This window comes from Chamaea fasciata, unplaced genomic scaffold (genome assembly GCF_029207755.1).
Source record: "Chamaea fasciata isolate MVZ Bird 193981 ecotype frontalis unplaced genomic scaffold, bChaFas1.0.hap1 SCAF_5, whole genome shotgun sequence".
Taxonomy (NCBI): Eukaryota; Metazoa; Chordata; class Aves; order Passeriformes; family Sylviidae; genus Chamaea; species Chamaea fasciata.
In genome coordinates, this window is record NW_027094090.1 from 9,657,222 (window position 1) to 9,672,023 (window position 14,802).

Genomic DNA, 14,802 nt, shown 5'->3' on the forward strand with positions numbered 1-14,802 from the left:
TTGCAACTGAAATATCGTGCTGGCTTTGAGCCCGGGCAATGTGAGCACTCAATTCTTCATTTGTGCATCTCAGTTTTGATCCCTTTGCCACCTTTAAAATAGAGATGAGCACTTTCCTGTTTTATAGAAATTGTTGTGAGTTAATACGTTCAAGACGTGATCCTTAAATACAAAGGACGTGAAAACAAAATGAATACTGGGTCTGCTCTTTCATTTTCACCTGTTGAACTAAGTAAGTGTATCAAAATATAAATATGTATGCACATTCAAAGAAAAAACAAACAAAACCAACCCACAGACCGAAAAGAAAATCAAATTTGTCCTTGAACTTTTAACTGCTTTAACAAATAAACTGAGAAATGTTTCCCTGGATTACTTCCTACATTTATACCGACAGCGCATAGTTGCCACAGAGACTGGTGTGCGCGAACACGGGCAAACGAAAGGAGGGGAGAGGGAATGCGTCCTCTGAATTCCCAGAGGGATCTGAGATGACTCTCTGGGTCAGCGATGCGGCGGGGCGGGGGTGCAGCCCGCGGACCCCCGGCCGTGCCCCGGGGGCGGCTCTCCGGAGGCGCTCAGGGACGCCGCGGGCCCGGGACGTCGCGCAGGGCGGGGGCGGCTCCGCGGGGCTGAGCAGCGCTGCTCCAGCCGGCCGCGGGGAGAGGGAGCGGCATTTATAGATGCATCCACGGAATATCTATTTAAATCGCAGCCCAGACTGGTGGCACACGGGCTATGTGCGGCGGCTGCTGCTGCCGCCGCCGCCGAGAAGGGAGGAGGGGAGGGCTGGAATTAAAATAAGGCACGAAGCGGTTTTAAAAATAGCGTGCGGGCTGCGCGGGGCGGGGCGGGGCGGCGGCAGCGCGGCCCCGGGGCGGCCCGGCCGGGAGTTCCTGGGAGCCTTGTATGGAGCGCGGCCGCCGCAGGGCCCGGCGCCCGCCCCCGCCGCTCGCCCCGACTTTCCCCGCTGCCGGCAGGGAAGGCAGGAGCCGGCAGCGATCTGCCCGTCTCCAACTCTACCCCCCTGCTTCCCTCCTCTTCTTTCAGGAGCCGCCACCCCGCCTGCCTCTCTCCTCCTCTTTCTGCTCTGCAATCAGTGGAATAAATCAGGGAAGGACGCGCGCACACACACGCAGAGTAGGATCTGTTACAAAAGTAGCGCTGATGGCGGCGGATCAGATGGAGCTGGAGCTGCTGCCGGAGTAGCGGAGAGTGGAGTATCTCTCGCTCTCTCTCTTTTCTCTGTTTCGCCTCTTCCCCCACTCCACCCACAGATCTCCATCGTTTCTCCTCCTCCTCCTCCCCACCCTCGGCCTCGCTCCCGCTTTTCCGCGCATCTCTGGGCTGCGCCTCCTGCGAGGGGGCGGGTGGGGGGAGCGGAGGAGGCTTTAAAGAACCACGGCCCCCCCCGCACCGCCACACACAATAATTGAATTTATTATTATTGCCGTCTTGCCGACTTGGGGAAGGGGGATCGATCTTCGATCAGGAAGATGGCTGCTGGCTGGCTGCTGGTCTTTAGCCTGACACTTTTCCAGTCCCTGGTGATGAACCACTCCTCGGAGGGACCCTTCCCCTCGGCCACCACGTAAGTCCCAGCGGGGTCCGGGGGTCCGGGGCGGGGGCACGGCGGGGGCGGGGGCGCTTGTCGGCGCCAGGGACAGCGACAATACAAAGGGAAATCAAGTTAGACCGGGCGGAAAGTGACGATCGCGGAAAATTGTAGGTTTTCGGCAGCTTTTGCTTAGAAAAGAGTCAGGGTAGCTGAAGAAGGTCCCGCTGGGGCGGTCGCAGGGAGGGGGAAGCTCCGGTGACGGCCGGCGGCGGGACTTCTGAGGTAAAGGCTTCGCCTCGGAATCCCGCTCCGGAGCGGCTCCCAAATACACCCCGTCAGGTCATCCTTGTCGTGAAGAAAGTTTCGAGTTACGCAGAGTCCGCCCCTTCCTCCCACAGAGGTTATTCCAGCCTGGATGGAGTTTCAACATTGTTTATTTAAAAAAAAACCCAACAACCTGAAAACTTTGGCGATTTTATTAAAATCCGCACGGAAGGCGAATTTCGTTGCCTTTCCGCGGCCGCACGGGAAGCGGGGCAGGCGGGCACGGCTGGGAGCTCTGAGCCCCAGCCCCGGCTCGCTCCTGCCTGGCCGGGCTCCAGCGCACCCACGGGGGCTGCGGTGGCTCCGCGGGCTCCTGGGTCCCGCCGGAGGGGCTTCCGCACGCTTCAAACCACACAGCTAAAAAGAACTGTTTTCTTCAGCCTTGGCCTTGCAGATCGTTACTTCTCAGAAATGCCTTCGCGAGAGCTGAAGGATGCTCGCGGTGCACGCAGCTCGGCGCCTTGCTTGGCCCTGAGATGGAAATCTTTAAAGCACTGCAGAAATATTAGCATCAAAGTGTTGCCCAGAGCAGTGCAAAGATCAAATAATAATGATGCAATAAAAGAAAGGCAAAAGGAAGCCAATGCATCATATTGAAGATTCGCCTACAGATAGGAAAAAAAAAAATCCACGACAAAGCACTATGTGATCGTGTTTTCTTCCTTTTTCTTCTCTCCCACCTCATTATTTTTATATTCTTTTTGTTTGGTTGGTTTTTTTGAAGCACTTACCTTAGTCCCCGAATCTGGGTTAAAGCTACCAGTAGGTAACTTTTAAGTGGATGACTCACTTTAATGCATTTTACATAAGAAAAACAGTGCTAATGGTAGTCTTTCCTTGTTGTTTAACACTGGGGAGAATTTATTGCTGTCGTTCTTCCTGGGCAGAAGGATGCGTTGCAGTAATTACCAGCAATGCATTTTCACCAATTAGTACTGCCGGTAGGTTCTTATAATTGGATTCAGTTCTGAGTATCGGTTCCATTATGAAAGACTCAAAGGGATGCTCGCGCTGTTAAATGAAAGGAATACAAAGATAAGTGTAGAATAACCACTTAGCATCTTCTCAGTTGAATAAAAACAGCCTTTCATTGTAGGAAAAATTACCTTTTAAAACATTCTCGTGCTGCAGTTTATAAAGATGTGCCATGTTGAAGCAAGTGTAGCAAAATACAAACCCAGGGCTTTTTAACTCATTGTTTTCTTGTGTTTGAGCTCCCGTATTTACGGTTTTTTGAGCTCCTGTATTTACGGTTTCTCACTGAGCTGATAAGGTTATCGTACACAACTAATTACAATTTATCTTCTGTGTGGATTTTTCTGGGTTTAAAAGAGAAAGAAAAATGGAACCCAGTGAAATTAAAAGAATATCATATAAAAAGATTACAAATAAAAGTCCAGATCGCTTTTGAACATAAGAATATGTGATATTCTTTCAAAACTGGTTTTGTCTCCCCATCTATTTTTGCTAATTTCCTTCTGAATTTACCTTTATTGACAGTCACGATAATAGAAATTGACAACAGTGAAACATATAACTTTAATTATAACTATACCTATGATAAAGTAATTCAGAATATTATGTTAGTCATCAACATTTCCATGTACTGCACAATCTACTTGCTGTTGGCTCTCTTTGGGTTTTTTTCTCATTGTTATTCCATTGAAATATTGCAGAAACCATCTGTAGTGACTGTGAATCCTTCATAGTACTGTTTCCCCTTTGAAATGGAACCAAAGTGCAAGCAAGGCTTAGTTTGTTTAGAAGGCAGCACACAACAGGTTGATGCAGGGAGAGCTACTTAGCAAAAAGTAATGATGTAACAGGTGAAGGAGAAAACAATTTCTCCATTCTTTTTTAAGACTTGACAGCAGTGTTTCATTTCTTACTAAAAATTACTAATGGGGAAGAACAAAGAAGTGACGCAAATGCTCTTAATGTAAAATATAATATATATTAAGAATATTAAAAATAGGAGTTAAAAAAAAAAACATGGGAGAGGAGAATAAAGGAAAAGAAGGATGTGAATAATTGAAGAACTGGAGGTTTGCTGATATTATGTGCTTAGCTATCTGCTTTCTCCCCGTTATTTTCAGTCTCTTTTTTCTCTTAGTGAAAAAGTTGGTCTGAGGAAGCAGGATTTCCTAGCTGTTGTGTGAAAAATGTGCATATTCAGGGCTACAGAGTATATGATTTCTTCAACAACTCATTATTGTACAATCACTTTTCCTTCTGTCATCTGTTTCTTCTGCATTAATAAATATTTTAACATGTGTAATTACTAAAGCATTCAGAAGTCTCTATCACCAATATAATAATATAGAAGTGTGTAATATTCTTAGCAAGAAATGCTGAAGGTTTATGCAATGCCTGTTTGATAGAATCTCAGTAATTTGATTAATTTTAATTCTCTGATAAGGCAAAAAGGCACTGATATGTTTACACAGCAAAATACAGAGAATTTCAGGTGCAGGTTTGTGTTGTATGAAATGGTAGCATTAATATTTCACTGAAAATCTGGGCAGGTGGTATTGCATTCCTTGTTTCCAGTGCTGAAATATTTCACTGCAAGTATTGAAGACTGTTCTTTAATAAACTATTTAAGTATAGTAGTAATTGTGTCTTGATCTGAGCTATAATGCTTAGCTGCTGATTGGTGCATACTGCATTCCATTTAAGTGTATCATATTAAATGTCTCATGTGTTAGGGATCTGTTTGTTGGTACAAGATACTATGTTCTTACTTTTAACACAGCAACTCCAAGTCCTTCAATTACACCTGCAACACAGCAGATATTTTGTACATAGATTAGAATATTGTATATAGTACTCCTGGTGCTATAACCATACTACTGCTGTCACAGTATACAGAGCACTTTTTTTTTGTAGCCATATATATTTATCATTCACATCTGTGCAGACTTCAGAAAAAAACATACTATTAAATCTACACGGTTTATATGTTGCCTGACAATGATAGCAGAAGACTCAGTTTATTTCTGTTCTTTTCTCTATACTGCCTCAAGACAGATAGTCTTGAGTTTAAGTATATCTTCTAATTCCTAAGTATCTTTTTGGCACAGCATGTGTTGATATTGTTACTGGTAGTGAGTAATGTGCTGCATAAAGATATGCATTCTCCTTTCTGATAATAAACCTATTTGAACTGATTAAAAAGAAAAAGAAAAAAAAACCAAATTAAGCAAATTTTAATTTTTGTAAACTTACAGATGAAGCCTTTCAGAATCAGTGGGACTGTTACTACATCATTGTGCATGTATCTTAAAGTCTTTTTTTTGATCCCCCTTCCAATTTTCCTCTGCCATTCCTTTTCTCTCTTTCCTTTATCTTTTAACATATTTTCCTCCTCAGTCACTTGTTCTGTACATATCTATTACATTAAATATTATATTCAAGACAGATCTGCCACTTACATAACTTGGTGTAAAACATTGGTGGATAAAGATAATATAAAGATAAAAATAGTATACATATGAACAAATATCTATATGTATGCAGAGAAGACATTTTTAGAAAAGAAGTTGTGTGTTTCCAGTTTTTACTTGCATGAATCATCTTTACTGTTTTGGTGTCATTAGGACAACTCAGGGAAGTCTATATGAGTCATATGAATTAGGGCTTGCACAACTGGGACATTCATATTTTTGGCTTCTGCACATGGACCTAACAAGTGTAGGTCCTGCTGAGAGTGTGGCTGGGCTTAGTCTCAGCATCACTTTCTGTATGCATCAGTGACCAAAGGTAGATCGGTGACATTTATGATGTTTTCTTTTCATCTGTTTCTACTGTCGGACATAGGGATTTTGATACCTCTCCTATGCATAAAATCCCATTATAGCTTAAAGTCTGTGAGAGAAGAATATCAGTTTAGCTGCTGATGTTAATTAGAAAAGACTGCTCTATTAATGGATTATAAAATATCAGACTCTTTCTCATTTGATTTTTTTTCCTCAACTTATTTAAAAATATTCACTATTAGGAAAAAAAAATACTGAAGTGTACCTTCATAACAGTGAATTGGAAAGAGAGCCAAAAGATGTAATCTACTGAGAATCAGGGAAGTGCAATATCACCTCTTAATGTTTTCTCAGCAGCACATGTCTAAATGCTGAGCATTATGCAAGATGCTTAAACCCACTGATATTTTAAAGAGTGTTATTTCAATCCATTCTTCTAATGGAAACATACTTAGAATAAGTGAGAAACAGCTTGTTGATTGGTGGTGTTTATTTTGGTGTTTTGGTGAGATTTTTTTGACTGTGTGGTTTTTTGTTTTGTTCTGTTGTTTTTCATTTTTTTTTAATTTTCCTGTAAATGTGGTGATGATTAATGCAAATTATTTGGATTCACAAAACATTTTTCTGTTTTACATATTTTATGATGTAAATTGTGAATGGGCAATTTCTTTGTTTGTTTCTCTCCTAGGTATTTATGCTGGAGCCTCAGAATTAAAAAAGTCTATAGATTTACATTTTATTAAGTATGAAAATTAGCTGAAAACATCAAAGTAGATACTAAGCATAAAAGATGAAATTTCATTGAAGTAAATCAGCATTATAGAGGTTCTTGCCATCTTTCATTTTGCAGTGATGCTATTTTCAGAACTGCATTGCTCATACCCTGCAAAATGATTTTATCCAAGAATTCAGCTGCTAGAAAGAGATCTAGAGCTTGGCAGCACATTAGCCTGAAATGTATTCATTGTTAAATAGAAGGCCAGTGGTACAGATCTTAAAAATATTTATCTAGCAGAACATTTTAAATTGATGGAAGCATGGCCAAATTCTTACTGCTGTAATGTTTTGTAACAAAGAAACAACCCAGACTCTGGTTGCCCACTGGTAACTGACATGGTTGTGCCTTGATCCTTTCTTGCCTTCTGCGAGAATCCCGTATCCAAGGTACTGTTATCTTCTGGACCAATATTTGACTTAAACCTCTGTGAGATAGGGATTGCAGTTCAGAAGCATTTTAGTAGAGAAAAATGACTCATTCTCTCTGTTGTTGACCATAGTAGAAGTAGAATTGAGCCCCAGACTGTTCTGTGCTTCTTTGCAGCAGTACCTGGGCTTTTGATCCCTATGTTCGAGCTGCATGTTGTGTTTAGAGTGCTCATAAAGACCTTTGTGACAAAAGGTGATATTTTTGATGCCAGAAAATGTTTTTTTTTCTAGTGCCTTGTTAACAATTTCCTTTAATAGAAGAAAAAATTTACCAGAAAACAACCCTGGAATAAAATTACTGGACCATAGCTACAATTTGGTAAAGCCAGACACCATAATTAATTTATGTTTTTTTACAAATGCTGAACCAGACTTCTTGATAAAAAGAATGACAGATCAATGTCCTTAGTGTTCTAGGAAAAAAAACACCCTTGCTAGCACCTTGAAAATGCACAGAAAATAAGAAGTACACAACAATAACTGCATTTGTGCTTCCAGCTCAGCGTGTTCTGTCTTAGATCATTCTTAGCCCTTTCTCACTACAGTTGCTGCAAGACAGGTATCAATGAATACTTAAATGATTTGCATTTGAGATTACAGCTCTGATTTATCTCTCTTGCTGAATCTGTTAAAGAGCCTGATCCCACTCAACTTTTCCTCGAACAGGCAGAGGGCAATTCTCTATTCTGTAGGATCAGACCAAGAGCCGAGTTTTGCATCAGTTGTGCCATTGCCTACTGTAGCAAATTGGTCATTGCTTTAGGGGGAGTTATGATTCTTCTTTCCCTCCTGATTTCCAGTAGTAAGGAGAACTGGATTGAATATTGTTTGCAGAATATGATTTTAATGTTACACAGTACTGTGAAATGGACACAGTAGTGGTGCGGGGCGGCTCACATTTAAGGTGAAAATACCTAACACTGATAGTGAAATTACTGTCAACTGCACTTCTACTTCAGTAATGTTCATGGGTGATATATTCTCAATTTAGGGCCAGACTGTGTTGCTTGTACCCTGGAATGAATGAAAAAGTCCCATTGATACTCTCAGAAAAATCTGTCCGAGAGTGAAGATTTTCAAAATACACTTCAGCACTTTTTAATAGCTAAAATTAATGGCATGTGCCTGCAGCTATTCAACTCAAGAGGGATTTTTCTTTTCCTTCTCCACTGCTTTCCAAACTATTTTTTTACCTCCTCTGCTTCTAAGCAAACTCAGTGTTTCATACCTTCCTTTCTTTTCTCCTTCCTTCCAGACTTAGTAAGTGTTCAGGGTGAAATGTAAAATAGGTTCTCTTTCATAGCCACCGTGACAAGAATGGCACACTGTTTGAGAATGTTACACTGATGATGACAGGTCGAGGACCATGGTTCTTGCTTATGCCTGTCCTTACAACACCTTTCTCTGCATGCCAACAGCAAACTGGTGACAAAGAGTGGATTTCTGTTCCTTGTGTCATTTTTCCCTATTTATTTACAAAGTTTCTAACAAGTTTATGAAAATGATTGACATTATTTTGCATCAACAAATCAGCAAGCTTTTGCAGTTAATTACAGTAATTCAAAATCAGACTTTTTTTTATAATCTGAGGCAGGCCTGAAATAACCGTAGAATGTGAATATGAAGTTGTAATATTGCTGACTACTGTAAAAAGTGATTTATTGGATTTTCACCCTCTTTAAATTACATTCTCACTCCCTCTCATTTGAGAGTTGGATAGGGTAAGAACTATAGTCTGATTTTGTAACAGATATTCTAAATAGTGATTTAAGAATTTTCCTTTTTTGACATTTCCTTTGTTTCTCCAGGACTATGAATGTTCACCCAGGAATGCAGAAAGAAGGTGATTTTCTTTTTAAAAAAGTGTTCTATTGATCCTATGAACTAAGAATAATTTTCGCACAGCTTTTATTAGATGTATCATGGAGGTATATATTATATTAGTGGTCCTTTTTTCAGCATAGAATGCTTCAGTTGAAATCTGTGAGCAATGTCTTCCCAATTTATTAGTTAAAATAAAATCTGATTCACTTTTGACCTGATTTGAGAAGTAAACAAGAACACAAAGGAGTTGCTGGGTCCACAGTCCAGTTTTTGTAGCAGATGATAAATTGTGTGATTTTTTTATTTAAAAGAGAAAAGCTAGAATTGATTCATCCAAACAGTATTTGAACTGAAATGCTCCTATTTTGCCTGTGCAGGTTCCCACTAGACTGGTCTAGAAGCTTAAAATGTTCCCCAGTGATATCTCTCCTGCCCTTATTTTTACTCAGGTTTTTATTATATTTTGATAGCATGGACTAAATATTCTTCCAGGTAAGCATAAAAAAAAAGGTTACAAAAGATCTGTTGCTAAGGGTGGTGGCAATACTAAAACCTAAATCAAGTCATGCCACTGTTCCAAATTGTCACTATTAATACCGTGCTGCATTTTTCTTTATGCACTAAGGTAGTCCTAAGCAACCAGTAAAAGGGAAGTTTTCTTCATTCTTGAAATGAGCAGAAATGTACCACACTAGGTATATGTTGACTCTTGAATAGAAATTCCAGCCTTTTCCATAGGAGGGAACTAAGTCACGGGAGCTGTTCTATCAAAGATTATTGAAGTGAAACATTTTTCACTCTGAAATGGATGAATTGTGTTATTAACACTGCAGGAAGGAGAAAAGTAATGAAAAAGAGATGACAGGAAGTATGAATTATAAAATTAGGGTTCTCATTAGTCCTTAGCTGAGTCTTACAGGTCACTCCTGCACATGTAGATCCAATGTCCTGTCAAACCAGTCAAAATGTTGAGGGATAAGTACAACAGTCCACTAAAAGGCAACTTTTAATTAATGATATTCTGATGTGGACTAGTGTTGAGAAAAATGGTTCATTTTGTAAATTGCTAAATGAATCCTCACAATAATAATTTTCCTCCAGTGAGGACTGGGGTAGTCTCTTTGGTTGAGGTCTTGTGGATCCTAAAAACAGCCCTATACTGGGAGGCAATACTCTTTACTTGGGGAATGCTCTGCCCTTAAAAGTCTGTTTTGTGAGTTTAATCCAGAAGTGTGGTGATTTCTCATGAGGATGTTTATGCAGAAGTTCCTTTTTTTCCCCAGTATATGGCAGTTTTCTTGCAGTTGATTTAAGTAGAATAAAATAAAATATGTAATATACTATTCATTGGTAAATAGAGTCGTTTCTGCAGAGCTTATTGAACATCCATTTTTTCTGTTAGCCTCACTTGTAATTTTATTATTTTTACATATGGGTGTATCAAGTTCTATAGATTTTTTTTCAAAGACAGGCCAAAGTGAAGAATAATTCATGTAGGGATGGAACTAAGTGTATTGAGCAATGAACCCTCTTGCACCCTCATTTTCTGTTTGAAGAATCCCGTGTTAGGTTGGTTAGCTGTGTGTGTTTTTCTTAATACAGGAAGTATTTCTTGATCTGAGACTTTTCTTAGAAATTAATTCAGTGGCACCAGTTTCAGAAAAAAGAGAAAAAAAGAATCAATAGACTGTGATTTATTTTATCATAATTTTTTTTCTATGATGTAGGTTCTGAATTGTGTGTACCTTTATCATCCAAAGCCTCTCTTTAGTATTATCTGCCTCGCTTTGCCTTATTTCTCAAATTTTGTACCTTAGATTTTGATATTAATTTCTCTCACTAAAATAGGAAACTTCAATATCTTACCATTTAGTCAGGCAAGGGTTTATTGTCAAGATTAATTTGTTAGCTAATGCCTCTAAAGCCTTCTGTAGTTGAAAAGTGTTAAGCTGTTAAGCCTAATTTATTAAGATGTGTGTTTGCTGTATTCCCACTTTTCCTCAGAAACTTGCATGACAAATCCTTTCCTGGATGGATGATACCTCTGGTTCACCTGGTTCTCAAAGTGGTTTTTTAATAGAATCTTTATAGAAAAGTTACCATCATATCTGCTTCTTTTGGTAACTTGTGATCTGGAGATCTGGAAGAAGTTAATCCCCAGATCTGTACTTCTTGGATGTACACAGATTGCAAAACATAAGCTTAACAGCATTTTTAGAAACTAAGAGGAGTCAGCAAAAATCTGCAGACAGAATGGTGAAGAGAAGCCAGTATGTGACTCATGCCTCCACCGCGCGCTCGTTGCACTCCTTCGCCAGCCGTGCCAATTCCTTTTCCACTGTGGAAAGCCCTGGGAGCTGAGGATCCCGGGATTTTCTGAAATTTGTGCTGTGAATATTTCATGCTTGGAAAAGAGGCAATAGTTAGATACAATACTAGACAAGGGTGTGTGATGCGAGTTCGTTAACATGATCTATTGCTTCTTCCGCAGCATAGGCGACTGCTGGTTTCATTCCATTTCTAAAATGGGAATGACACCCAAATTGTCATCCTGCATGAATCAATGTGTTTAGTAAAGCACGGCATCCTCTTTCTACAAGAAAGATAGTAGGAAAAAGCATAATTTTTTCTGTTTACAGACTAGTGGCAGTAAAATGATCATCAGCAACCACTAAATACCTTTCAATCACCAAGACTCTTAAGATTTCAAGCAGGAGAAACATCGTTTTTAACGCAATTATTTTTGTTTGCTACAGCCAGTAGCAATAGAAATGTAGTTTTTACCATTTTTTTGTTATTTACCAAGCCACTTTTGTTGTCTTATCATCTTCTTGGTTAGATTTTTTTTATCTGTTGTGAACATATTTAAGATTATGTAGTAGGTGTATAAGTTGGGAGAGAATCAGTAATATGTGCAGGAACGTATCTTAAGGAGATTTTACTGTAATAAACACAGAGGGAAAAGGTTTGTGGTAATTGAAGGCAGAATCTGGTCTCTTTTGACTGATTAGAAATACATGAGAGATCTGTGCGTGACTAAGAACATGTCTATGATATACTCTAAATACCTTTGGAAATGGTTGGGTACCCAATTTCATCCTTCTTTCCACCAGTGTAATTTCAGCATAATGAGTATCAGTCCTGTATCATTTAAGTCCTGAGTGTAAGGATGAATCCACATTAAAAAAAAATTCTGATTAAACACATACAGGTTTCATTGCAACAGAATGAGTCATCACTGTCAAGGCCTGATTGGGAAAATTACATAAAATAAAATGTAGTACATGATTTTATTAGACTTTGCAGGGCAGAGTAGTAAGATATCCCAAGGAAACCATGTGTGATATTAGATGTGGTCGTTTGTCTTCTATTTAAATGATAAGCTCTGACACCACTTCATTGTCTGTGCCACACTGAACAAGCGTCCATGTAAAAACGTTGTTCTTAGGCACTGAAAAATGTTACCCCAGATTAGGAAGAAGCATGATTTTATTAAATAAAAGTGTAGAATTGTAAGGAAGAAATACTTTCCTTTTCAAGTACTGCAATGTCTAGTACTGTGCAGGTTTACTCTAAGCAGCTTTCACAAATGTGCTTTTTTTCTGTAGTTTTGTTTTTTGTTTTGTTTTGTTTTTTTTTGTTTTCTTCTTAAGCAATTAGCTCTAGAGCTTAATTTGAAATGGTACGAACAATAGAAGTAATTTAATTTAGCCCCTCATTGTGCACAACTGAGTACTTCATTCATCTTTGGGCAGGAAGTCTTGAGTTTTTGGGTAAGTAGAATTAAAATCAGCAAGGAATTCGCAAACTTTATATTTGTTTCCAGTGAAGCTGGATTCACTCTGAAAGATGATATTGATGCTTTATGGGGACACAGGGTGAAGTTCTGATATGATAGCTGCTTTGCTAATAGAAGCACTTGGCCAGTGTCTTAACTTCTATATATGTTCCTTGTATAGATACACTCTCCCAGCCTGCAAAAATAGGATTAAAAGCACCCATCACTTCCTTGCATGGATGGTGAGAGTTTTGGTTAACAATTGACCATAAAAAAATACTGTAGTGGATGTATGGAACAATAATTTGCTTGCAGATATTTTGCTGATAGCATTTTTTTGCCTTTCATAAGTCCATTTATTGATAGAATAAAGTACTTTTGTGGCCTGCAAGGTAGTCTCGGACAAACATGCTCAGTTATTCTTGTATGTATCCATGCTTCTACGAACACTTTATGTATTCATTAGTGATGCTTTCAGCGTTGCAAATACAGGTTAAACATTGATGATTGAATATTTTGTTCCACACATCTCATTAACTGGGGCTCTGTTTCATTTTTGTGGATAGTATTCGACTCAACAATTGTCCCATTACTCTTTGTGGGAATAAAGTGTAAATGGAATAAAATGATGATCAATGTTTTAAAAAAAATCCTTTGGAAAAACTTAAAAAAGTTATAAAGATTAAACACTTGAAAACTAGGAAGAGCAAGATAAAAACTGTCTTAAACCTTAAATTGTTTTCCATATAATATCTTCATTGTGATCTTGTCTTCAGTTACAAAACCAACTGTAATTTTTTGTCTTCTGGAAACACCTTTCATTGTAAATGTTACTCAAAATGTAACCCCACTGTATGACTGGTGGATTTTGTAGATAACTTTGGTAAAGCTGCAAAGGAAATACCTTGTCTTTTGTAATGTAAAACTAGTAATAGTTGCCCCTACATGGAGAGAGTGTAGGAGCATTTGCCTTTGGGATTGAAAGTAAACTATTATACAAAGCTATTCTCTGAACCTAAAAGCCATGATAAAGATATCCAATTGAAAGAGATATTTTGAGATGTTCGTATTTCTTTGTACTGCTAGGACCTTGTTTCACTGCAGAAAGAGAGGGTGCTGGTTGCTGCCATTTTTTTATGCTGTGTGACTTCAGTAATGGGTACAGCCTCTCACTGGGCAGGAATTATTTTCTAGCTGGAATTTCTCCTGAAAATTAACAAACAGGAAATATCAGCAATATACCAGAGAAATACTTGTATTCTAGGTACCTACATGGTTGGAAAAAAATCAAACTTCTTGTGTGTCTAGCTCTGTATTTTAATTGTGCAGTAATTTTCTAAGCAACCACATCCAAATTAAAAAATTTCGGTACCTTACATGTTAGATTTCTTGTGTACCAGATCCAGATTTTCTACACTGATACTAAGGGATGTGTATTTGAATAGAACTTACTTAAGGCTTTCTTAATGGACAAAAAATTAACCTGCGAACCAGGATCATCTGCAATATCACTCAAAGACTGCTTAAAATACAGCACTTCTACATTACTTATAATGAAACCTTCTTACAATGTCTGCACATTAATAAATTAAACCATTTTTTTCTTAATAGAAACCTGCCCTAAAAAAAAGAAAAAGTCCAACAAAACAAAACAAAAAACCTGCAAAACTTGCAGTATTTTAAGAGTGTTTTTGCTCCAAAGTTCTTAAACAAATATTTGGTAGGCAAATCTAGGCTGCAGGAGGTACACAGTTTTGTTTGTTGCTGTGAAATAGAGCTTCTAATTCAACAGTAATTGAGATAGATTCAGTTTGTGGTTTGTTTCTATGTGATTTGACACAGACACACACTCTCCATGCAACATTTCTTTCACCTGGGAAAATTGGATAATGAACTAATGAAGGTTTTCTTGGCTGATAATGCTGTCTGTTTTCAGAGCGTAGCAATTACACAATCCTTTTAGCACTCAATGTCTATCTAAACAAAATCAATGCAAGAATAAGGGCTATTTACAATGAACTATCATTATTTTACATTGTTTGGGTAGTTCTCTGAGAATCTGAAATTATATTGAAATGATACAGTAAAAAAATAAAATCTCAGGAGCTTTAAAGTCAGCAATCTAACGGCCACCTGATTTTTCTCTCAGCTCAAGTAATTCACCACTACTTGTGTGCCTCTGCACAAATGTTATAGTTATCATTGCTGCTTACCTTTTCTTTTTAGAAGAAAAGCTCAATTTTATGCATCTCAAAACTAGGCTTGATTTGAGCTTACATGGCTTCAAAGTTGTAAGTTGGGACTGGATTCAAGCTTCCAAAGCATTTATTTACAATAATACGAGAGTTTTGTGG

The 14,802-nt window shown here is 38.6% G+C and overlaps 1 protein-coding gene across 5 annotated transcripts in view; it reads left to right on the top strand.

Moving 5' to 3' along the window:
- Nucleotides 1–998: 998 nt before the first annotated feature.
- The window catches only part of CACNA2D1 (calcium voltage-gated channel auxiliary subunit alpha2delta 1), a 373,282-nt gene continuing 359,478 nt past the window's right edge, over nt 999–14,802 (top strand). For 3 of the 5 annotated variants that reach the window (XM_066182784.1, XM_066182785.1, XM_066182786.1), the window contains exon 1: nt 1,006–1,591. In XM_066182784.1, the coding sequence (XP_066038881.1) occupies nt 1,497–1,591 (95 nt within the window). In that variant the 5' untranslated portion in view covers nt 1,006–1,496. Of the gene's footprint in view, nt 1,592–14,802 lie in introns of all 5 variants that reach the window. The other 2 variants (XM_066182787.1, XM_066182788.1) reach the window with 1 other exon arrangement.